Source organism: Quercus robur, chromosome 8 (assembly GCF_932294415.1).
Source record: "Quercus robur chromosome 8, dhQueRobu3.1, whole genome shotgun sequence".
Taxonomy (NCBI): domain Eukaryota; kingdom Viridiplantae; phylum Streptophyta; class Magnoliopsida; order Fagales; family Fagaceae; genus Quercus; species Quercus robur.
This window is the reverse complement of record NC_065541.1, coordinates 11674412-11700045: the sequence shown is the minus strand read 5'-3', so window position 1 is coordinate 11700045 and position 25634 is coordinate 11674412. Positions and strand designations below refer to the sequence as shown.

Here is a 25634-nt window from a genome sequence, read left to right as displayed (position 1 = left end):
AACATTTGGGAAAGCCAGCTAGAATTAGGATCCTCATTATCACTATCATCTGAATCTTCATCAGTGAAATATGAACTAGTATCAAAATTAATGAGGAGACCAGGAAATGGATGTTTCTTTTCATATACTCTGAGACTGCTCCCAAAGTGGTCTTCCCATTCAAGCTGAATAAAAACATTATCACCTTCGTCTATTTCATTAGGGTCAGGAATAGTAGCAGTAACAAGTTTTCTGAAATATTTGGACCATAGGTCAAAAGACCGAGACATAGCCTTGCTATCCAGAATACGAGATTGTAAATCTGAAGGCAAGTTGGCAACAGCACTTCTTAACATAGACTGGGTCTTAAGACTCAATCTAGCATAATCAGTGCCCATTATAGTCTTTGTATCCATGGAATGGATTTCCTCTTTGCCAAAGAGTTGACTAATGTAGGTTTTAAGACGGCTCACAAGAGCCTCATTTTCTGAAACAAGGTTATTTTTTGGAACAAAGTCAATATTTGAAGCAAGGTCATTATTTGGAATAAGGTTATTATAATGGCTCATATAGATCTCGTTTTGAGCAGTAAGGTTAACAAGGTGGATTTCAAGGGCTCTAAGGATTTTGTGAAAAACATTAATGTGGTTTTTGGTAAAAGCAAATTGAAGGTTATCAAGAATGAATTTAATAGAATCTGGTAATTCTGAGTAGGTACCATTGTGGAATTGCATATTTTTTGACAAAACTTCTTGTAAAGCAATTAATATATCACCATTGGAGTATGTCACCTCTGCCGGAACATCTCCTTGAAGGGATGTTGATCCACTGGGTTTTACACCAGAAGATACGCCTTCATGCATTTTAAAAGGTCGTCCCGCTGGGAACCTTTTGCTTTGGGAATAGTCATGCACAGGAGCTTTTCCCTTGTTTTTTCTTTCCATGATAATCCACTTACTAGTGGTATAAATATGAATATTATTATTATCCCACTTATTAGTGGTATTTATCCACGTATCATTATCCGATTCCTGCAAAGAATCATTAATATTGTTAGGATAATGGATAGGTTTTAACATTTTAGTGTTATGAAAATCACCTTTAAAATCATCAGAATTCATTATCAGTTCTTGAACAAGGTCATTCATGGGAGAGTCTTTCTTATAAGACAGATTATCAATATCAATTTCAAACTTTGAAGCAAATTTGAATTTTACTTTCTGTCCAAATGGATCAGTAGTAATTCCATCATGTTCAACAAGAAAGGGATACAAAGAGTTAATAAATGGCAGACCAAGAATCACTTTATCAGTCATATTTTTGACAAGAACAGAAGGAATCTTGAAACAAACATCATCATGGCACACCTGAGCATTATTCAATTCGTACTTAATTTTCATTTGAGAACCATTAGCAGAAACCAATCTTTCAGTAGATTTCTCAAAATATTTTGAGGGAATTAATCCTTCTTGGATACAGTTCATATCTGCACCAGAATCAATCATAGCAATAACAGTGAAATGATAATCAGGAGAAACAACAATTTTAACTTTTGTAAACCATTTTGGAGGAAATAATTTATTAACAAAAGCAAGTTGGGGATTAGTGAAAGTATCAGGAGTACCTTTATCAGGAAGAAGAGCCTGTTGACTGGAATCATTTCCATCACTGTGCTCATTTTGTTCGTTACTGGATTTATTAAGATCTTTATCAAGTTTTAGCATTGTCAATTCTTGTTTGAGATTATGATTATCACTTTTCATGCTTTTAAATTCATGTTTTAATTCATTTATTTCTTGTTTAACAATATGAATTTCATTTTGGAGATCATTAACAGTTAAATCTTTAGATTTCTTTTTATTAAATCTTTCCAAAGTTTCTTCAAAACTTATGGTTGATTTTGGTTTTTTACCAATTTCATCTCTTATCAAGTTTTTCTTAAACCTGTCCAAATAATCTTTCTGGAGTTCAGGGTTTTGAATTTGATTTATTAGTTGAATTATCAGTTTTTCAGAAATTCACGGGTAAGGAAATCAGGATAGCATTTTGAGATCCTTTAATATATTCAATATCAAAATCAAAAACACTCAAAATAGCTTGCCATCGGGCAAAAATATGTTTTGAAGCAATATTTTCAACATCTTTTTCAATAACATATTTAGCACTTTTGCAATCAATACGTAACAGAAACCTTTGGTTTAACAAATCACTCAATTGAAGAACATACATTGTATGATTCTGTTGAGAATCATCCCACCGGTGCAGTAAAGTTCAATGAATTTGAAATTTCCATCTTCATTTTTTAAAGTTTTGCTGTGTGTGGTTGTTTCATTTCATTAAGAGCAATGCTAAATTTTTCAAAAAAAGAAAGAGCAATGCCAAAGATACACACACCCAAAAAAAAAACCCATAACTTATTAAGATTGGCAAGTAATGACAAATATTAGGGCCAATTCTAAGCCTATGCCTGAGCAGTAAGGTCTCACAGTCGCACAAACTTTTTTTTTTTTTGGTTATCAAAAGAAAAAGGCCATAAAATTGTAAAGCCCAAAATTATATAAAAGAGTCCAACAATTGCAGAATGTATTTGATATTTATTTAAAAGAAAAAAAATATAAATGAGTTTTTAAATCCTTTTTCCTACCAACAAGAAATCTCCCACTATACCGAGACAATAGCCAACTGAGAGAATCTAAAATGTTTCAAAAAGATAATTGTCATGAGTGTATCCTTAATGTCACAAAGAGATTCATTTAGATTAGCTATTATCAGTTGTAAATGAATACATTAACAAACATAAATAATTAATAATTAATAATTTTACATCTAAAAAAATGGTTTTTAAACAAAACTATATATATATATATATATATAAGTCAAATAAATAATGTTTATTTGATATTTAAATATAAAAACACCCAGTTAAATTTATGACTTTAAACCTTATAATAAATTGAATCGATTCTTATTGATATAATATCACTTTTACATAAATCAATTATTTATTTTATTTTATTTTATTGGATATTAATCATAACATATTACCAATTACCACAATATATATACAATAAATCTTTAAGAAAAAAGGGCAAAACATTTGTTTCACTGTATGTATTGTACAATCAAACCAACGTGTCATTAGTGAAGAGAAGAATATGGAATAACATTTATCTTACCATTCTTTGATCTTTGTAACCCCTAGTATGGGTTATGAAAAGTAAGGGATAGTGACTTTTTAATAAAATTTGTTTCTAAATTTGAAATTTTACTTTCAATAAGATCCGGTTAGTTTAATTGATAAAATCTCTTGCCGTCAAATAAGAAATATGAGATTATATCCCCGCCTCCATAAAAAAACCAATTAGTGTCTTAATTTGATAATAAAGGGCAATTATTAGGAGTTAACATTATAAGTTGAAACTCCATCTCTCAAAAAAAAAAACAAAAAACTTTCGATAGGATCCAAATGTAGAAAATTAGAATTCTCATTCTCATTCTTTTTTTTTTTTTTCTTTTTTTCTTCATACAGTTGAATGTAAATCAATAAGTTTAGGAACATATAAAATTTCATAGTTTTGTTTATAATTGTTGAGTTGGAGTGTTGTAATTGATACCTAATGAAAATAGAGCAGTGATGACTTATGAGTCCTTGTAAAATTCGTTTTACCCCATTAAAACTTTCATTTTAATGGATTTCAATTAGTTCAACTGGTAAAATTTCTTATTGTTAAATAAGAGATATAAGTTTGAATCTTGTCTATACCAAAATTAATTGGTGTTTTAGTTTGATGATAAAAATCAATCGTTATAGGACGAATATTATAAATTCAAATTCTATATGTGTGTGTTTATATATATATATATATATATATATATATATATATATATATAAGTTTTAAAATTTTATTAATGATATTAAAAAAAAAAAACATTGTGAGAAAAATAACCCTATCACTTTTTATAATTTTATTTGTTTTTTTATTTATATTAGTTTTTTTTTAATAAAAGCCAGAGACACCAAAATCCCAAAGCATAGTTATTAAATCCATACCAAACAATCGGTTAAACTATAAACCAAAGTATTATCCTGAATGATTTAGTGTAAAATACCAAATACCCTTTATCAAACAGTGTAAAACAACAGATTGTATAGATTAATCTTTTTAGCCCGTGGATAAAAGAAACAAAAATACTAGTTTTATCTATGAAAAAGACTTAATTGAACTATTGAAGTCACTAAAGCTGTGTTTGTTTCGGGTGAGAATGAAATTTGGAAAATATTTTACACCCTCATGTGTGTTTAGGAGCATATGTAAAACTAGGTCAAACTGAAAATCAATTGTTTTGATCATAAAATTCAAGCCCTTCAAGTGGAAAATCATTTACACATTCCATTTACTTTCAAACCAAGTTTTACAGACTGAAAAACAGAAAAGAGAGAGAGAGAGCAGCTTTGGAAAGTCACTCAGAGATCCACCCAAACCCGATTCCGGTTAGATTACGCCTCCTACCCTTCCACATGCCGATAAGTACTCTATTTCCTTTTCTTCATTGGCTTTTCTTCTCTCCCTATCCAACCTCAGCTCCCCCGTCTTGCTCAAACCCATCTCCAATTAGCATGCCCAAATCAAGCACTGCATGTACCCAATGCACCCAGCTAAACCCACCCCAATTTCAGCATCCCAGCCCACGATCTATCCCTTGATCAACACCGTGGCCTCAAACGTCTTGCCCAAACCCATCCCTCAAACCCACCACTCAAACCCGAAGGTATTATGACACCGTGACCTTAAACCCATCCCTCAAACTCGAAGGTATTCTAACACCGATCCCCCAAACTTGAAGGTATTTCGAAGGTATATTGGAAATATATATATATATATTTATCCTTATTTATAGATCTATTTGTATATATAATATATGTGCATAATGTTATTTGCAATAGTGTTTGTGAAGGTATATGGCAGCTTGTGAATATTTTGGTAACTGAATTTAGCATTGTTCTTGAATTGAGCTTGTTACAGTATTTATGTGAATTTGGATGGTTTAACAACAATTATTGTGGAGACTTTGCTGAGTTGATGAATGGATCTACACTATCATGTATTGTAAGATGTTTTTTGGAAAATATCTTCTTCTTGCTTACACATTTGATTGAATGGTATGTCAAATAATTTCCTATGCTAAATATGTCATAAGGCCAATTTTGGTTTTTAAACTGTTTATCTTATTGACCACCTAAAGGGTAAAACATACGTTGTTTTTGCTGGTCGTGTGCTTGGGGTGTACGTCAAATGGGAAGAAGTCCGTGCTCAAGTTCATCAATGTTCTGGAACAGACCACAAGGCGTTTAAGCATAAAATGGATGCAGAAGTTGCTTTTATGAAGTTTTGGCAGATTGATGGTGGGAATGTGCAACAAGGTTCTTCATTCAATACATATTCTACTCATTCCAGTACTCCTTCAACTGAAGAGATCCCCTACTGCAAAGGAGATATTAAATACGATTTATTGAAATATCAATTAGATATCGCAATTGAGCAGTGGAACCATGCAATGAAGATTGCAAAGTTAAATGCGAGAATGCTAAACGCATGGCATCTCAAGTCCTGACCGATGATGAGCTCAATAAAATGGCACATGTAAACTTGGGCGAATGACCATGAAAGTTATGTTAATCTCTGATTTTTGTATGTGGGTACCTTTGTAATTGTTATGTAAAACTTGGATGTGTATATGTTCATATTTTTTGTGATTGGAATTAATGGATGTGCATATATGACATGTATAGGTATTTTGAGATGCTCAATTGTCTTATAATTGTATATATATATATATATTGGCATTTTTCCTGTAAAATGTTTTAAATTTGGGGGGGGGGGGGGAGGGGGCAATGAAGGAAAATATTTTTTGGAAAAACACCTTTACATGCATGACCAAACGTCGAAAATACTTTTCTGATGTATTTTCTAGAACCCAAACAAACATATGAAAATATTTTACAAGGAAAATATTTCATAGCCTAAATCGTCTAAACTTTGAAGTCTAAAAACTCTGAACCAAATTACTAAACTACTGAAGATTGAAAAGATAAAGTGATAAAGATTAAAAACTAAAGAGATAAAGTAAGAGTTGTGCCATGAGATGAGAGTTCAAAGTTGAGATTGAAGAGGTAAAGAGATGGTGATCAGATCAAAAGAGATAAAAAAGATAGTGATAAAATTATAGAAGTAAGTGATAGAGTGATGAACTTTAAAAAAAATGGAAGAACTTCTACCCTAAGAGTCAAAATTTGTTAGACTAAAAAGTTAAAAAGTTATTGGATTTACATAAATAATTTGTTTTTTAATATATATTCTCTATCTTTTATGTCATTTGATGTAATTATTTATTTATTTATTAATTTACCTAAATGGAGTATTTTTATTTTATTTTATAATTATAAACTATATTCTTTAATTAATTAATAAACCTATAATTTAAACCAATGAATCACAGGTTAAACTAATCAACTAGTAAATTAATTCTTCAACCAAGTTAATCTCCAATACAATTTTAATAACTATGCTTGAAAGGAATAAAAAATTAATATATAGAAAAGAAGTCTTTTGGCTAAAAATTGCAAAAAACGGAGTTTATTGTTGTTATAGGTACTGTTCAAAGTTATTTGGCAAAATGAGGAAATAGACTGAATTTCGGCAGCGGTGTTGTCGAAATTGCAAGAAAAAGTACAATGTGTCAAGGGAGAGAGAAAATTGAATTTCGATAATGAGATTACTGAAATTCTTATCCTGCCCACATTGCCCAAAATGGAAACTAATTGTGGCAATGGTATTGCCGAAAATGGAAGAAAAAAAGAATTGTGGTAACTAAGTTACTGAAAATGGAGGGAAAAAAAAAAGATGTTATGTCCGCAACATTTTTCACAACAAATTACAGGTGATTAGTTGTTATTGGTTGAAATTTGAATCTAAAACTAAAATTACTTTTTTGCCCCAATAATAATAATCAGTAACAACCTGCCACTTATGATTTGTTGTAAAAATATTATGAAAATGTTGTGGACATATCATTTCTAAAAAAAAAAATTGTGGTGCCGAAATAGAAGGAAAAAAAAAAGTGGCAAATTGTTTTTTTTTTCCCTCTATTTCGGCAATGCCATTGCCACAAAACAATTTGCCACTTTTTTTTTTTTTTCCTTCTCTTTCGGCACCACAATTGTTTTTTGAAATAATACGTCCACAACATTTTCACAACATTTTTACAACAAATTCTAAGTGGCAGGTTGTTACTGATTGTTATTATTGGGGCAAAAAAGTAATCTTAGTGTTAGGTTCAAATTTGAACCAATAACAACTAACCACCTGTAATTTGTTATGAAAAATGTTGTGAACGTAGCATTTTTTCCCCCTCCATTTTTGGCAACTTAGTTGCCACAATTTTTTTTTCTCCCATTTTCGGCAATGTCATTGCCACAATTGGTTTTCATTTCGGACAGGACAAGAATTTCGGTAATCTCATTATTGAAATTCAATTTTCTCTCTCCCCTGACACATTGTACTTTTTCTTGCAATTTCGGTAACACCATTGCCGAAATTCAGTCTCTCTCCTCATTTTGCCAAATAACTTTGAACAGTACCTATAACAACAATAAACTCCATTTTTTTGCAAATTTTAGCCAAAAGACTCTATAGAAAAGAAATTATTCGGCGCCTTGGTTGATACTTGACGCTTGCCATGACAATTTGGAGGAAAGGATATTGTTTGCACTTTGCAGCTTCCCCGCCAGTCAAAGTGTCAAAAACTGGAAATAATTGTACAAATGAGTAGGATGCTTTAAAAATATAGTTTTCACAACAAATTATAAGTGATAAGATATTATTAATTTTAATTTGAACTCATCATTAAAATTACTGTTTTGCCCACTAGTAATAGCTAGTAACAACTTGCTAATTAAGAATTTTTTGTGAAATATTTTGAACATAACATTTCTCTATCAGTAGTCCATTAACACCCCACTAATACCACTTGAAGTAATAGTGAAATGCTGATACAATTATTTTACAGACATATATCTCAATTATTGAATTTTGAAATTACTTAGTACTAACAATGTATCATTTGATAAGACCACGACAAATCCTTGCTATAATGGTTACTTCACAAATATAAGTGCTTGTGAAGTATGAGAGGTAAGAGCCGAGATTCAAGTCTCTAAGAAAAATCTTCACACACATATATACTTAAATTAAGTTAGAGTATAATTTCCACTTTGTAAAATATACAGGGCCGACTCAAGGCCTAGGCAAGTTAGGCCTAGGCCTAAGGCCCCACCAAAAAACAAAATTTTTCTTGGGAAAAAATGCCCCACTTTTCATAGTTAAAGGCCCAAATTTTTATAAAATTATATATATTTTCTAAAGGTTGTACATTTTTTTTTATTAGTGATGTACAAATTTTACTACTGGCTTACAAATTGCCATGTTATTAATCACAAAAAACGTGATATAAATACTCATTAGTTAAATTGATGAAGTTCATCAATGAGAGACAATATCACATTATATTTTGAACATTTTATAGTGCTTTTAATTAGCGATTTTTCTTTTTCATTTCTATTAAGACTCTCAAAGTAAAAGACCAATAGAACCTTAACTCAATTGAAACCCTAAAATATTTCAAAAAGATGTTGCAAATGTGTTTAATCATCAATTATAGATTAATCTCCCCTAATAATTTGAGACTTTGATTTTTGTAAACTAATATCCTACAAAACCATACACCAAATAATATCTATCTCTCTCTCTCTTAAAATCAAAATATAAAATTAAAAATTAGATTACAACTTTATTTAACTATGCATCGTCTTATATTCAAAATAAAGTATCTTTTTCAATCGCAATATATTTTTATTCCTTTTTATTAATATTTATAATTCAACTATGATATTCAATTCTCTATATGAAATTAACATTAGTCTAGTTGGTATTATTTATGTATTTAATGTATTAAATTAACCTTAATTTGATTAGTATTAAATAATTTTTTTTAATTAATATTTACATATTAAAGGCCCTGCATAAATTTTTCGCCTTAGGCCCCAAATTATGTTGAGCCGCCCCTGAAAATATATATATAGGGGTGGAGCTACATGTTAGGGTGGAGCTACAATATTTTTGTATTATGTAGAAATATTTAATATTTTAATAATTATCCCTCAAAAATAGGACCCCCACCCCAAATGTTTGAGTTAATCCAATAATATTCTTTAAAAAAATGTCCAATCGGTCTTATTAGTAGTTATAGAGGATTATGTATTGTTTCTCAAAGTCATGTTTTGTTCTAAAATTTGTTCTTGTATCTCTTAAAATTTTGGATTATTTATATTTTTGAACATTTCATTAGTTCAACAGAAATATATTTATTTGCAATGGTAGACAATTTAGTAACTTATATTAAAAATGAAAATTTTAAAGATTTCACTATAGAAGATAGTGAAAGACAAATTTAATTATATGAAACATTTAATTTTAAGAATTTTACTATAAAACATACTAAATTCTTGTGTGTATAGATGTATTTATGTATGTATATGGAAATTTGTATTGACTAATAAATTAGTCACACAAACCGGCTCTCCCAAGCAAAATTTTATATATATATATATATATATATATATATATCATTTCACTCCCACGGAAAACAACATGACATTAGTACATTACCACAGAAAAAGATGAGTTATTACTTGGAAAAGTGTATCTGGCCAATCCATATTTCCTTTACAGGCAATGTCTTTGTTGCTTCTAACTTCTAATAAGACCTTTTGGATCTTTGCTTCAATTTTGTACATTGAGCCAAAAAACCAGGACAAAATACGTTTGTCCCAGATATTGTCAAGAAGTTTCAGCCTTTGTTGCTTATCAGAAACCTTTTTTTAGATTCTTTATTTGGGGTACATTATTATTAATAATTTATTATTATGTGACATAACTGGGAATTTTCGAAACGTGGCTTTCACATAAATATTTAGGAAATGTAAAAGTTTAGAGTGAGTTTCCAACATAATTTAATCAAACAAAACCGCGTTGATAGCATTACGGCATTTATTGCCGCACGAGACTGAGTTACCATTATTAAAATGGTCCCTTATTCCCGCACGAGATACGATAAATTTCAACGTGCCTAACGTGTACCACGGCCCCTAACCACCATGTATGTACGTAATGTTTGGTGCAAATTTTTTGTTTTATACCGTGTATCTTATTCGTTGTTATCATTTAATACTTGGTAATCTATTTAATATTAAATTTAAAAAAAATAAAATTTAAACAATGAAATGAAAGAAATTAACCAGATTTGAAATTGAAAGGACTCTTAGTTTGTTTTCTTTCTTGGAACACCTTCAGTCACGGAGTGAATATAATTCTTTATAGCTCTATGTCATTGAATAAAAAAAATTTAGGATTTAATACTTACCTATAACAAAAATTAATTATTTTTTTAATATAATAATAATAAAAATTATTATAAAATAAATGTCATAAATTTCAAATATGACTAGATATTGTATCTAATTAATTTCATTCTATACAATGCTGGGTTGCAATTTTATTGTATTTAGATTGTTTGAAGTGCGTGAAATTCATGGATGATAGGAACCCCCATTGTTTGGGTTTTAAAGTAGATTGTGTGGCTTGCTGTGAAATCCACATGTTGTTGATCTTTCAACTTGTTGATTAAATTGTTGTTATCCATAGCTCATACATTATTGTAACATATTTGTCAAAAAATAAAGTAAGGAAAAAAGTGAAAAGTTTAAAAAAAAAAAAAAAAAAAAAGAGAAGAAGAAACAAGTGACTTGATTGATGGGATAATTCATAATTTCCACAAGGAACATAGCCAGTTATAGTTATTGGTGTAAGCTCTTTAATTGATAAAATGGTAAATTTTTGATAGACGTAGAAGAGAGAAAAACTAATTGGTGTCTTAATCTGATGGTAAAGAGATATTATCAAGAACAGATGCTATAAGTTAAAACTCTTTAAAAAAAATTATTCATTTTGTTCATTTAATACTTGGGAATTTATTTAATATTAAATTTAAACAATAAAATGAAAGAAATTAATAAGATTTGAAATTCAAAGGACTCTTATTTTGTTTTCTTTAGTGAACATAATTTTTCTTTTTCTTTTTTAGTTTTATAAACTTCAATTAGTTTAATTAATAAAATTTTTTACACCGTTGTAAATTTTAAATACGATCAGATCTCTGACCGTATTTAATTAATTTCACTTTATACAAATAAATACAATGTTAGGTTGCAATTTTGTTGCATTCAGCCTGTTTGAAGTGCGTGAAATTCATGGACGATGGGTCCCCCATTGTTTGGGTCCTTTAAACTTTAAAGTAGGTTGTTGTTATCCATAGCTCATACATGATTGTAAACATGTTTGTCCAAAAAGAAAAAGGAAAAAAGAAAAAAAATATATAATTAAAGAAACAGGTGACATGATTGATGGGATAATTTTCAGGAAGAACATGGCCAGCCTATAGTCATCAGTGTAAAGTGTAAACCCTTTAATTGATAAAATGGTAAATTACTAAATCTCTTTCCCTTTTCAGATAAAATGAAAATTTTGTTTGGTAGGAACTAGGAAGATATTGAGAGAAATCATACGAACATTCCCAAAATCAGGTTTTCCCATTTAAATCCTTTAATTTCTTCTAATTTTAATTAAATTTAAGACATAAAATGCTTAACAAATTTAATACTTTTAATAAATTTTTTTGTTATTCCAAATATTTTTTTTTTTGGTTGACATAAAATATTTGTGTAAATATAAAAAGTTGTTTATTTTCAATAAAAATTGAGTAAATAGCTTTCTTAAATGTTTTGGAAACAGTTAATTTATATCATTAATTAAAAATTTAACTATGCATGAAACAAAAAATAAATGGGTGTATCTATTGAAAGATATTTTTGAGATTTATGAATGAATTAAAAATCATCACTTTCTTTTGAGAATTTGTGTTCTTTGCAAATTTTAACTCCATCCTATCAACATCTATATGGAATATAAATACACTTATTTATGAAGTGAAAGTTATATATGAAAACTTGTTTTTTTCTATATTACTTTTTTGCCCTTTTGATAGCTTTTATATTTAAAATTTCTCTCTCTCTCTCTCTCTCTCTCTCTCACATTTTCTAACTCTCTCTCTCTCTCTCTACATTGGATTGAAGGTCCTGAAAGATTCAACCTTTCAACTTAATTGCACAGTTGACCAAAGTTCCAGTCTTTCTTTTTCAGCCTTGTCTCAGAGCTCTGGTTTTCTAAAGCTATAACTCTGATCTACTTATGTTAAACCCTTCCAAAAATCACAATCCAAAGTTTGGTTCTTTTTCACTTTCTCTTCATATTCTCTGTGGATCCCCATCTGGGTTTTACTATTCAGCCACTTTTTGGCCTAATTTTAGTTCAGCTCTGAGATTCAGATTCCTGATCCAAAATTCTCCTCCACTTTTCCCTTGAAAATTCAGTGTTATTTTGCACAGTCTCTCTGATTCTTCAACTGGGTCTTTATTCTTTACCATCATTTGCTTAAAATTCAGTCTGTTTTTAGTCTTTGAATTTGGCTGTTACAAAAGATGGGTGTTTGTCTTAGCAAAGTCAGAAATTCAGAGCCCAAATACAATGGTTATAGATCAGTAGGTGGTTCTGATATGCACCAGCAAAAAAGCCATGAGCCTGTAGCTGAACAACAATCCAGAACACCAGCACAACAGTCCTACCACATGCCTGAGAAACGCACTGTACCAGCCCAGCCAGCAGTGAAGCCATCTGTCTCAGCTCCAAGCCCAAAACCTGTGCCTAGGCCAGACACAATTCTTGGCAAAGCATATGAGGATGTTAAGCAGCACTATTCATTTGGCAAAGAATTGGGTAGAGGTCAATTTGGGGTCACTTATCTTTGTACTGAGAATTCAACTGGCAAACAATATGCTTGCAAGTCTATATCTAAGAGGAAGCTTGTTACAAAGAATGACAAGGAGGATATAAAGAGAGAGATTCAGATTATGCAGCATTTGAGTGGTCAGCCAAACATTGTTGAGTTTAAGGGTGCTTATGAGGATAAGCAATCAGTGCATCTTGTTATGGAGTTATGTGCTGGTGGGGAGCTTTTTGATAGGATTATTGCAAAGGGTCATTATAGTGAAAGGGCTGCTGCTTCAATATGCAGGTCAATTGTTAATGTTGTGAATATCTGCCACTTTATGGGTGTGATGCATAGGGACCTCAAGCCTGAGAATTTCTTGTTATCTAGCAAGGATGAGACTGCACTTTTAAAGGCCACAGATTTCGGATTATCGGTTTTCATTGAGGAAGGTAACTCTTTTAATTATTGAATTATTTCATTTTGTGGTTCTGAGGTTTAAATTTATTGATTTGAATGAATAATTGGAACGATAATTTGGAAATTTTTATTTATTTATTTTTTCTTCTTTCATGAGAATGATAAAATGGTAGGTGGGATAAATAAGAGATTGAATTATTGATTATTATTTTTTTTTTTAAGGAAAAAGTTGCGTATGTTTTTCCATATTAAATATTTTCTTCTGGATATGTGTTGCTTTTAAATTTAAATTATTTATAAGTAGTTTGAAGTCCTACCGAAAGCTTATTCAAAACTACGGACTATTCTTAAGCGTGTTGATTGAGAACTTATCTGGATTGAATATAATATTTCAGGAATTTAATGGAATAGTCAGTCGTCTTTCTTCTTTTTCCATGAGAGAATAATGTGGAGCTTATTTAGTTGTCACTTGAGACGATTGGTAGGCCTTTTTTTCAAAACCTAGCTTGGGAAAGTTGAAAACATCTTCCTTTAATATTGGCATGAAAATGGTCTTTCAGAAAATGGGAATTGAGTCAATTGACTCCCAATAATTTTATAATAGCTGATTTGTTATTTATGAATTTATTGTTCATGAGTCTAAACATGTTCACAACTTTCTTAGCAGCCTCCATTCTCTTTTATGAACTAGGTTCAAGTGCAAACTACACCCCTAATGTGTGAGTGTCTTTAGATTTTACACTCTTTAAGTTTCAGAATTTAGATTTTACCTCTCGAAGTTATATTCTGTTTGCATCAGTTGACTCTTCGTCCATATTTTCCAATATTAAGTGCCACATAAACTTGCTACACGTGTTTTGTTTGTCCAATAAAATAATGTCACATGGCATACTAACGTGGCATAATGAAAATGACATGGAATCATTTTATTGGTTGAACTAAACACGTGGCAAACTTATGTGGCACTTAACGGAAAATATGGACAGAGGGGTTGTTGATGCAAATGGATTCAATGGAATGTAACTTTAGGGAGTAAAATTCAATTTCTAAAACTTCATGGTGTAAATCCAAAGACCCCCAAACTTTACGGGTGTAGTTTGCACTTTAGCCTATAAATTAAGTAGCTACTGGAATATTTCAGGTCAAAGGATGGTTTTTTTATGCAACCCTCTTTAAGGATTTTCTTTCATGTTTTACTTTTGAGTTTATTCTACCTCGAGGTGTTGATCATACCATAAATAGAGTTTGAAGAATGATGACAGTGCATTATGAGATGAGTATATGGTCATTTGCCACTTCCTTATCACGCTGCATCTATGGTGCCCCTAGTCTTAGAGGTGTTTCACAGTTTATAAAACTAGATTTTAAGAAATTGCCTGAATTTTTAATTTTCCTTTTAGAACCTTCTTTAGTATCATGAAAATACCTCACGATGACATCATAGAAGTAAAATGTACCATAGAACTTTTTTACTCGATAGAAAACTGGCCTCCCTCTCATTGTTTTTCATATTTCTTATTCAAGAGCACAAATTGTTTGTGTGAACTTTCATGAAGACAATTGCAGTATGCTTTTCAAGTACTGGTCATTAAAAGTTTTAATGAGTTGAGCAAAACTCATCATAATTTATATGCTTATTACTTGTAATATAGAATAAGGTTTGTTGTGGCTCACTCTTGCCAGGGAAGGTGTACCGAGATATAGTTGGGAGTGCTTACTACGTTGCTCCAGAAGTATTACGGCGCAGATATGGGAAGGAAATAGATATTTGGAGTGCAGGAGTTATCTTGTATATATTACTCAGTGGTGTACCTCCATTTTGGGCTGGTAAAAACACAGCTCTACTTCTTGCTCAATTTTGTTACTGTGTACTACAGTAGTTTCTCTTTTGCTTTTTTGGGTGGAAATAGTGATTTGTAATTAATTTATATTGTAGAGACGGAGAAGGGGATATTTGATGCTATATTGAAAGGAGAGATTGACTTTGAAAGTAAACCATGGCCATCTATATCAAGCAGTGCCAAGGACCTTGTCCGGAAGATGCTAACTCAGGACCCAAAGAAAAGGATTACTTCTGCGCAGGTTCTAGGTAGGCATCTGTTAGTGTGGTTAATTATTATGCCTTAAGATTTCAGCATTTCACGATTAATTTTCTCAAGAGTAGCTTGACTCATATGTACACAGTACATAGGCAGGAAAGATCTTCTGCGTTAGGTAATTTACAAGTTCACTGGGGTCGGCAAGCTAGTTTATCTACATGATATATTTTTAAGTCATGTAAGGATTAAGAGAATTTAGATGCAAGGGCCATGAAGCTTTTAAGAGAAAAGGACCTGCCTGATTTTTATGAAAAGCTCTTTTTTTTTTTCAAGAATAAAATTAGAATGTCAAGATATGTGTTTAGAACACTTTAAAAATCTACTTTTTGAAATGTTTCCTCATTTGCAAAAACCTGAGTCCTTTGTGACCGAAAGAGATCTGAAAACTACCATTTACCGTCCTCAAAACTTTCAATTTCATTTTGAACGTGAAAATTATTATTATTATTATTATTATTTTGGTGAACACCACTCCTGGTCCTTAAAGTTTGTCCCATTTTCCAATTATGTCCTTAAAGTTTCAAAAGTTGCAATCGAATCCTTAAAACTTTATAAAATGATCCAATTTGATCCTTTAAGCTCATTTCCCAATTTGGTCCCTAGAGTTTCAAAAGTTTGTTAAATAATTGCCCCATTTCTTTTCCTTTTTATATACTTGAATTTTCCCAACAATTTCTCATCAGCTAAACATGGAATAGATAATTATTTTGTAAATTCAAGATCAATAAGTGGAAATAGTGTTCCATTATTTTTGTTGCATGACAATCCACAGGGCAATAGTGAGACATTATGGTGGCCATGTGGCACTTCTAATCCATCTGGATTGCTACTGTGTAATTTTAGAACCACATAGACCTGTTTTTTTAAAGGTGTGTGGAGCAAATTGGATCAATTTGCAAACTTTAAGGATTTCATTACTACTTTTGAAAACTCGAAGGACTAAAATTGGAAATTGGAGTAACTATAAGGACAAAAATTGGAGTTGCACATGTATGAAATATTACACCAACAATGCAACAAGTTCTCCACTTCTTCCTTAAGCCACCAGAATTTAATGTCTCAAGCTTAGTTTTGTTTAAGGTTCAAAATGTTTGGTTGATGATTGGAACATTGGAATTCACAATTTTCACAATGCTTCACCAATAAAGGCTTAAATGATTCTCTAATATGACACTGAATATTTTTCTTGTGATATAAATTTTTAGTCATTCTGTCATAGCAGTTAATGTAAAGTGGCATTCTTTAGTCATTCTGTTGTTATGTTTCTCTAATGAAATTTGAAATTTTATGGCTGATTTAGAGCACCCATGGCTTAGAGAAGATGGAGAAGCGTCAGATAAGCCAATAGACAGTGCTGTTCTTTCCAGGATGAAACAATTTAGAGCAATGAACAAACTTAAGAAACTTGCACTGAAGGTATAGATGGATTTCAATCTTCAATATGATGTTTGATCATGTATATAGATGAAACTAGGAGCTACAAATCTAAATTGGCAATTGTTTTGGGGTGCTCAGTTATTCTTTAGGGTAGTTGTGGTCCTGATGTAGATATGGATCTGACTGTGATTGCCATCTACTAAACTGACTAATTATGCCAATAATTGTAGGTCATTGCTGAAAATCTCTCTGAAGAAGAAATCCAAGGGCTGAAGGCAATGTTTACAAACATTGATACGGATAAAAGTGGCACAATCACCTATGATGAACTTAGGACCGGGTTAGCTCGGCTTGGCTCAAAGCTTTCAGAGGCTGAAGTCCGGCAGCTCATGGAAGCTGTAAGATATTGTACTCCATAATTTTTTCATTTTTTTTTATTACTCTCTTTGCTTAATTCCAAACTGACATTCTTAATTTGTGTCTAGGCTGATGTAGATGGGAATGGAACAATAGACTACATTGAATTTATCACTGCTACAATGCATAGACACAAGCTAGAAAGAGAAGAACATCTTTATAAGGCTTTTCAATATTTTGATAAGGATAATAGCGGGTAAGTATTTTTTTAAATGAAAACAATCCACACCTTGGACAGAATAGTCTTACTACAGTACAGCTGAAGCTTTTCTTCTTTACTACTGTGGCTGATTGACAAAGAATTATTATTTACTATAATGTGCCAGATAAATTCCTGGTATAGAATGTTGTTAGAATAGCTGAAACTTATGGTGGGAAAATAGTTCAGACTTCAGATATTGTATATGCAAATCAATCAGAGTTATTAATTGATTCTGAAATATTGGATTTTGATTTGGGCACACTGACTGGGCACCATATTTTAAAAGTTTGGTCATTGTTAATGCAAATATGTCAGGGAATTCTCATTAATTAGACAAATATGAACAGGTTCTTCTGCATTCAAATGAAAGATATTGAGGTCTTTTTGGGATTTCATTTGCAGATTTATTACCAGAGATGAACTACAGTCGGCCATGAAAGAATATGGAATGGGTGATGATGAAACAATCAGGGAAATAATATCTGAAGTCGATGCTGATAATGTAAGTTGTTTGGCTTGGCTTTCTTTTGGATGCAAATATATCTTCTGCAGTATCATGCATTAATTTGCTCTTCTACTGGGTTTACAGGATGGTAGAATCAACTATGAGGAATTCTGTACAATGATGAGAAGTGGAACCCAACCGCAGGGTAAGCTCTTCTAGATCAACAGCTGTTACTTGCTGCTGATCCCAAGAGGCCCTCCTGAAGATAACATTCTTTAGATTGAGGAGGACCTGGAGCCATTTCAGATAGCGATATCTGCTTTCAGAATACTTCCCATTGAATATAAATATCTTCTTAAGCATGTCAGGCTTCCAATTTGAATTTTTTTGTTTTTGAAGTGGTGCAAGAGTTGTGAATAACTAGTGACCGACCTCCGTATGTTTATCTGTAATTTATTAAATTTGTTTGAGCATGTTGACGTTTGGAGGATAGACTGTTTTAAGAGGACGATGTTGTTTTCCTCTGTAGGGTACATGCATAACCACGCTTTTGGACAAGGTTCTGATGAAAAGGATAGTGCTGTAAAATCTCAAGTTTGCTTCGCATTCACTTTCAAATCTGAATATGGACTTTTGTCACTGTTTGTTGAGAGATATGGTGATTGAAAAGTCTGAATCCTTATAAATTTAACAAAATGAGTGCTCTAAAAGCCATATTTATGTGATTACTGTACCTAGAGTGAAGTCTATCTACGGCTGAATGGTACTTATGCACAGATACAAGTTTATTAACTGTCAAAAGCCATCGTTCTAGATTTCTGATGGTACATATTAAAGTGGTGTCCCCAGTCAATGACCATTAAAATGATCAATTAATTAGATTGTGCTGCTGGATCACCATGTGGTGAGGTTTTCATAATAAACCATGTTTGGCAAGACATAATAATTAATAACTACTCTTAAGGAACCTGCTAATAGTCGTGAAATGTTAATTTTTCAAGGTAATATAGAACTTAGGAGGGTGGGGAGAGGGGGTGGAGCACATGATAATACTGGAATATTCTTTCCACTTTCTGAGATTCTACATAAAATTCATGTTCAGTACCACATCAATGTTTTTGCTTTGGCTTGATTGGACTGTGGTTAAGTTCTATACGTCGGAGGTGCAATTTTGCTTGCAGCTAACACTAGATAAATATTGTGCATTTGGTTTTTATTTAGTAGATGGATGGTGCCAAGAGTCTTGTAGCTCAATTGGCACTTCCGAGTATTTCCATTGAAGACATTTAAGATGGGGGATGTCAAGAGTCTTATAACACAATTGACATCTGTGGGTATTTTTAATAAAGACATTTTGGGTTCAAATTTCTCCACCCCAACTTTTAATGTATCAAAAAAAAAAAAAAAAAAAGGGCATGGATGTGACTCATTTTGGCAAGTAAATTAGCAAACTTAGACCATTATGCATTGAGCAGTGACTATAAGTTTGTGATTTATTCAAATGCAAGGCTGTATGAAGCCATAGCTGAGAAGGAAAAAGAAAAAATTAAGAGAGTTTCGTTTTCTTGTCTCCTTGCTCTTTTTAGAGATCCACGTAGAGGGTCATTAATAGAGATGGAAATTTATTGTATTGATAGAGATTTTCAGGTATGACATTTCATCTCAAAATGGCACCCATCATTTGCCTGGAAAGAAAAGTTATACAAATATCAAAAGATCACAAAACTGATGGGATAGCCAAAAACAATATTCTCTCCATGCAATGCTGCTCATATAAACAGCCTACAAAAGATAAAGCTTGATGTTTCCAAATCCAAAACCATTAAAAGAAAATAAAAATGAATAGTCCATTTGGATACTATCACTGCTTCAAACAAAAGCATCTTACACCCATCAAAATTGAGAAGCAAGGCGATAATAAGAAACATAAGGAAAATGGAAAGCGTAATGGGAAGACATTGTAAATTTAAGAAATCGCCAAAAAGTAAAATTTAAAAGTTTTAGGAACAACCATCAATTGATAATACACAAACCAAATGGGGAAGTTGCACCAGAATGAGATTAATTTTTATATTATGATTGCAGAAGCAATTTTTTTTTTTTTTTTTTTTTTTTTTAAATTTTTTACAGCACACAAAATAAAAAGGACTCAGATACACCATACATGTAGAGTCTGCCCATAAAAGTGAATATATGAATGACTTAGGACAAAACCAAATCGATGCAACAAGAAAATTAAAGAATAAAGAAATAAATTATAGATAACCTAGTAGTCAACACCCAAACAAAGTTCATTAATCAATCAAACTATAAATCCTCTCCATAGGAATACAATACAATGCTAATATAGACCATGACTTTACCCTAATTCAAGTTGATTCAGAAAACCCTAATTCTAATTAACTTGGGAAATCCCAATTACCAAATTACAAAAATAACCTTGATTATAGGAAATTAATAATAAAAAAATTAATTAGCTAATAAGATAAAAAATAAAAATCTAATTGGCCAATAAAAATACAAATGATTTTTAAAATTAAATAGAACTAATTAAACTAAAATTTTATTCATGCTTCCCTCTTCATGAATCACAGTTGATATAAAAGAAACTGCAACACTATTCTCAAGAATCAAGAGAATCAAAATCTCAAGCACCAGCTTCAGAAGACCTGATCTGCTGCTGCAACTCTTCATCAGCATTCCTCAGAAATTGATCCCAACCACTTCCAGGGGCAGTGTCCAAGTAATCATAAGGCACAGCAGTCTTCAAACCTGGCCTAACACCACACTGGCTCTCCACAATTCTAAAGTCCACATTATTGCCTTCTTTCCTAGTATTCTGCTCCAATTCCTCCCAATTAAACAACAACGGCAATGTAAATGCACCCCAAGGGTTAAAATCTAAAACCTTAATCCGTTCATCCTTTGTAACATAAACATCAAATGTGTAATTCTCTGATTCAAATTTCAGCCTTATATTATCCTCAAAAAATTGCAGGATCAACATCTCAAGAATATCTTTCTTCTCAAGGAGTACAGGATAAAACGTAGTGACCTCTCGCTGGGAAATTCCAACTAGGTTTTGACCCCTTACAAAACAACGAAATTCCATCTCTGGACTCAAAGAAGGGTACCACTTCCGGAGTGCAAGGAAGAAACTCAGTGGTCTCGATGAGGACTTATCACTGCATGAATCATATGCATGGCATAAATCATGGATCAATGAATCAGATGATCGTAGCAAGAGTGCAATCTCACTGAATGAAGTGCAACGGAGACTCCCAGTTGTGCTAATCCAAGCAGAGTCTTTTGGTGCACTCCAATTCATCTTAGGGAAGACTGCACCACCAAGGGACTCAATTGATTCCTTAATCTTCAATTCAAGTTCAGGGAAAGAAGGTGGTGGTGAAGGTTGCTCTGACTCGTCTTCAGATCCTTCTAATACTTGATAGTCTTCTTCCTCTTCAGGGTTATGAATTCTATTGGGTAGGGCATCATCATTTGAGATGGAAACAGGTAAAAGGAAGGGGCCAGAATCATCAAGAAGGTATTGGATAAACGATTCGGGAAGATCATGGATTTGGGTTTTAATGGATACAGACTTAAATTTCGGGTACCACTCTTGAATTTGGCATCGATTCACTTCTTCCTTCATTTTGTAAATTAAGTATATAATAAAGAAGTTGAGCTTCCTTTCTTCCTGCTGTCAATTAGAACTGCAATCTGTTACAAGAAAGCCATACACAAATGATAAGTAACTATTTACCATTGATCTCACAAACTGTCAGTTTTATCTAATCAACTAAAAGGAAAACAATTTCATGTCACTCCCAATGGTGCAAGATTTAAGTTTTAGAAGTACAAATATTGCAGAACAGGATAATACTACAGCACAGCAAAAGTATTCCAGAATTTCAATAAATTTGAGTAAGCTGTCAACATGCAAAGTATTGCCAGACACAGTAGTTTTGGGTGATTAAAAAAATTGTCACAAATACTTTGCTGGAACGTGGCCTGAGCTTAGTTGGTTTCCACTTTCCACTCTGCACACCAAATATGAAACAATATTTATACACACATATTTTAACCAAAAATATATATATATATATATATATATATATATATTTATACACACATATCATACATACACTTGCAAGATGATCATATTTACAAGCTCGCGACTCTTAACTATACCTTTGTTGCCTCACACCCCCAATATCTCTAAATTTTCCTTGGCCTTAAAAACATCTCTTAAATTCGCCATACAAATGGTTATTCGACACAACATATGATTCGACCATATTGTCAGTTGAAGCCTTTGTTCTAAAACAAGAGGTCAGTTGTGAATCAAAATACTACAAGATATTTATTTGTTTGAATAATTGTGAAAACATATTTGGCCTAAAAATATTGTGCACACCGCAAATTTAAAATTTAAAAGCATACCACAAATTTTTCTACAAATGGGCACAACATATAACATAAGAAAAACATATTTAGAAGCACCCCAACTATATAAACCAAGACTTTTTTTTGAAAAAAAATAAAAAAAAATTGAAATTAACACTTTTATGGAAAGCTATTAACCGAATTAAAATAAAATGGTTGATATTCTATGAATGAATAATAAAAAAAAAAAAATATATATATATATATATATATATATATAAATATATATATTACCTGTATGCTGGATTTGGAGCCTCCTTGTTGTTGGAAGTTGTTGAAGGCTTGAAGCTCTGATTGTCTGCTCATCAATCAATGAAATTTGAGAAGAAAGAAGAAGGTTTGGGTTATTGGATTGTCTGTTCAACCCGTAGATTGCTCCTCGAATGTAATTGCTATACACGGTCTCAAAACGACGCTGTTTATGCCCCCCCCAAAAAAAAAAAAAAAAACCATAATTTGAGTGGAGACAAGAAAAACATCAATGAAAGGCCCATTTTTATTATTGGGTCTTTCCTAGGCCATTTGTTCTAAATAGTGGTTGTTGCCGAAGTGTAGTCAAAGGAGGCCCAAGTGCATTTGGGCTTTTAGTATCCTTGTAACTTCACACAACTTTTAATCCAGAAGGTTTATTTATTTATTTTTTATTTATTTTTTTTTATTTTAAATAATATTGGTTGGGAGTGGGGGGATTTCATCCTTAAACGTTTTTATTAAAAGCACAAGTCACTCCATAGATGTTTTTTTATTTTGATAATTCAATAGTTAAAATAATAAGGGGAGATTTGAATTCTAGTTCTCATTTAAAAGAAATAAAATAAGTCACGTTCCGATTGTTTTGAAGTAAAATATTTTCAGGTGTTTGGTATGACAATAAATTTTTTTTAAGAAAATCACCAAAATTGGTGGCTCACCACTAGAGCCATTATTATCGAAGGTCAAGTGACCAAACTGCTGGAATCTGCAATTGGAGCGGTGGCTCTAGTGATCGAACCGCTAAAACTTGCAACTAGAGCGGTGTCTTTGGTGACCAAACTGCTAGCACCGATGGCTAGAATATAGACTTTGGTTATCAAACCTCCGGTACTAGTCGTCGAAACGGTGTCTCCAGTGACTAGAATGTTGGCATCAATTGTTAGAATAGCTGCATTGGTTATCAGACCTTTGGTACCGGTTGTTGGAACAATGTCTTTGGTTATCGGATAGTAGGCAACTGTCATCGGAATGGAGGCTTCAGTTATCGGAACTCCATCACCAGTTGCTAACCACCATCAATAGTTGTTGAAAGTGGCGAGCCCGACAACCAGACTACTAGCATTGGTTGCCCCTAGGGATGGCCATGGGGCAGGGCGGGGTTGAAGAATGGAGCCTTTGCCCTCGCCTCACATGGTTTTGTCTTACCCCACCTCTGCTCTGCCTCACCCTACCCCGCATGACGAGGAAAACTTTTTCACCCCATCTCGGCCCTTTGGAGCCTCGCGAAGCCCTACTCCATCCCATAAAATTCTACTTTTTGTTAATTTGTCCTACAACTAGTACAATTTTTTTTTAATGAAACCTATTTCATTAATAAAAATATACTTGAAATTACAACTAAATTTATCTTATGAAATCAAATCAATTTTAGAAAAAATTGAATAATATATCCAAGTGTTTAACAAGATATTCAACCAAAAAAAAAAATCTCATAGTATAACACATAACAAAATAAAGGTAGAGAACCAAATTGGGTAGAATAAAATAAACTAATATTGATATGTTTGTTTAAATAGTAGGGTTTTAGGATATGGAAAATTTACAATTATAACCCTTAGCAATGCAGGGTGGGGCGGGGCAAAATTTCCATCCCTAGTTGCCCCCACCAAATCAGTTACCTAGCCACTAGATGGAGCAAGAGAAAGCCATTATGTATTTTTGTAAAATATTTTACCAAAATTTTAAAGGTAAAACATTTTACAACTTTTTATAAAGGATTTTATGGACAACAAAAGGTATTTTACATGTTTGACCAAAGTTTACATGCAAACAAATATGTGAAAATAGGAAAACATTTTAAAAAATATATATTTTGATGAACACAGTGAAATCAGTGGGCTGAATGTCTCAGGCGTCAATGATCAGAGAGCACTTGAAAGTCTTGAAAAAGCAAACACAAAATCAGAGGCAACCGGGGAAGACCGGCCAAGAATCCTCCGATGGTAAAGTTAGTATTTCTAGAATTCCAATTTTTGTGGAAGTGTCTCAATGACTTACCCTCTCGTGGATGGGTGCTTATATAGCATGCCTTTTGGGACAATTACTTGTTTGGTAACTTCCCCTATCATTGAGGAATTCAGAAGACTCGGAGGTAACTTCCATAACTGCTATGGAAGTTACATTATTCGGGCTTGTTTTCTATAACTGTCATTGGAAACTAGCTAGGGTGATGAACCTTGACCTTTGCATTTCGGATTGTCACAAGCTCGTCCTAATCTTGCATGGGGAGAGACGTCTAGAATCCAGGAAGGTCGTCCAGGTACTTCCTTAGACGGATGACCTCACCATGGACGAGTATACTATAATGCAATCCTACATTTATTTCGTTTGCCTTGTTTACTTTGGACGACCGCATTGGACGAGTTTGGAGTTGTGTGTTATAATATACTATCATATTTTATTTCAAAACATACATAACATTAACTGCAAATTTCTACTTTTGCATCTCTTTTTAATGGATATGTTATGGGCAACCCAAAGCATGATTAGGAGAGCCCATATTCATTTAGCGAAAAAAGAAAGGAGAGCCCATATTCTTTTAGAAAATAGGTCATAATTCGACCGTTTCATAATAACATGCCCTGTATCTTTTTGCAGCGATTTTTATTTATTTATTTTTCGTTCTTCTTTTAATGCCTGGTGGTCTAAAACCTTTTTAGCGCATTCTTTTTTTTTTTTTTTTTTTGATACCAAAATAGGAAGTTTACATAAAGGCTGGATTAAACCAGCAAAGTTTGGTAGGCATCTGAGTTGCCTTTTTAGCTATATTACATAAGTATTTAACCAGCACATGGGATACTAAGATCATATGACAGAGGAGACCATTTTGTACAAGAAAATTCAGATCAGCAAGTCTTGTGTGGTCTTGCCAATCAGACGCTCTCCTGGTGTTGAAGATCTTGACCATACCTTTGCTGTCACTTAGAAGCAAAACACGAGAAAAACCATGATGTTTAGCAGTAAGACAAGCTTCCACCACAGCTTGAAGCAAAAAACCAAGTGTTGTATCAGCTAAACTACTATTAACACCAAAGAACACAAGAACTCCTTGAAG

The 25634-nt window shown here is 32.3% G+C and overlaps 2 protein-coding genes across 3 annotated transcripts; one reads left to right on the top strand and one right to left on the bottom strand.

Moving 5' to 3' along the window:
• Positions 1-12176: 12176 nt before the first annotated feature.
• On the top strand, positions 12177-18517 carry LOC126694601 (calcium-dependent protein kinase 2-like). Its single transcript, XM_050390960.1, has 8 exons — positions 12177-13370; positions 15022-15165; positions 15275-15427; positions 16738-16853; positions 17045-17212; positions 17300-17427; positions 17836-17935; positions 18023-18517. Exons 1-8 carry the CDS (start codon positions 12632-12634, stop codon positions 18095-18097), a joined length of 1623 nt encoding a protein of 540 aa, XP_050246917.1. The 5' UTR covers positions 12177-12631; the 3' UTR covers positions 18098-18517.
• Positions 18518-20336: 1819 nt separating this feature from the next.
• On the bottom strand, positions 20337-22724 carry LOC126694600 (uncharacterized). Of its 2 annotated transcripts, XM_050390959.1 has the most exons (3): positions 22562-22719; positions 21877-21921; positions 20337-21601 (listed from the first exon to the last, which is right to left on the bottom strand). In XM_050390959.1, exon 3 carries the CDS (start codon positions 21531-21533, stop codon positions 20526-20528), a length of 1008 nt encoding a protein of 335 aa, XP_050246916.1. In that variant the 5' UTR covers positions 21534-21601; positions 21877-21921; positions 22562-22719; the 3' UTR covers positions 20337-20525. The 2 variants fall into 2 exon arrangements, with proteins under 2 accessions (XP_050246916.1, XP_050246915.1); XM_050390958.1 differs by lacking the exon at positions 21877-21921 and having other exon boundaries at positions 22562-22724.
• Positions 22725-25634: the final 2910 nt, after the last annotated feature.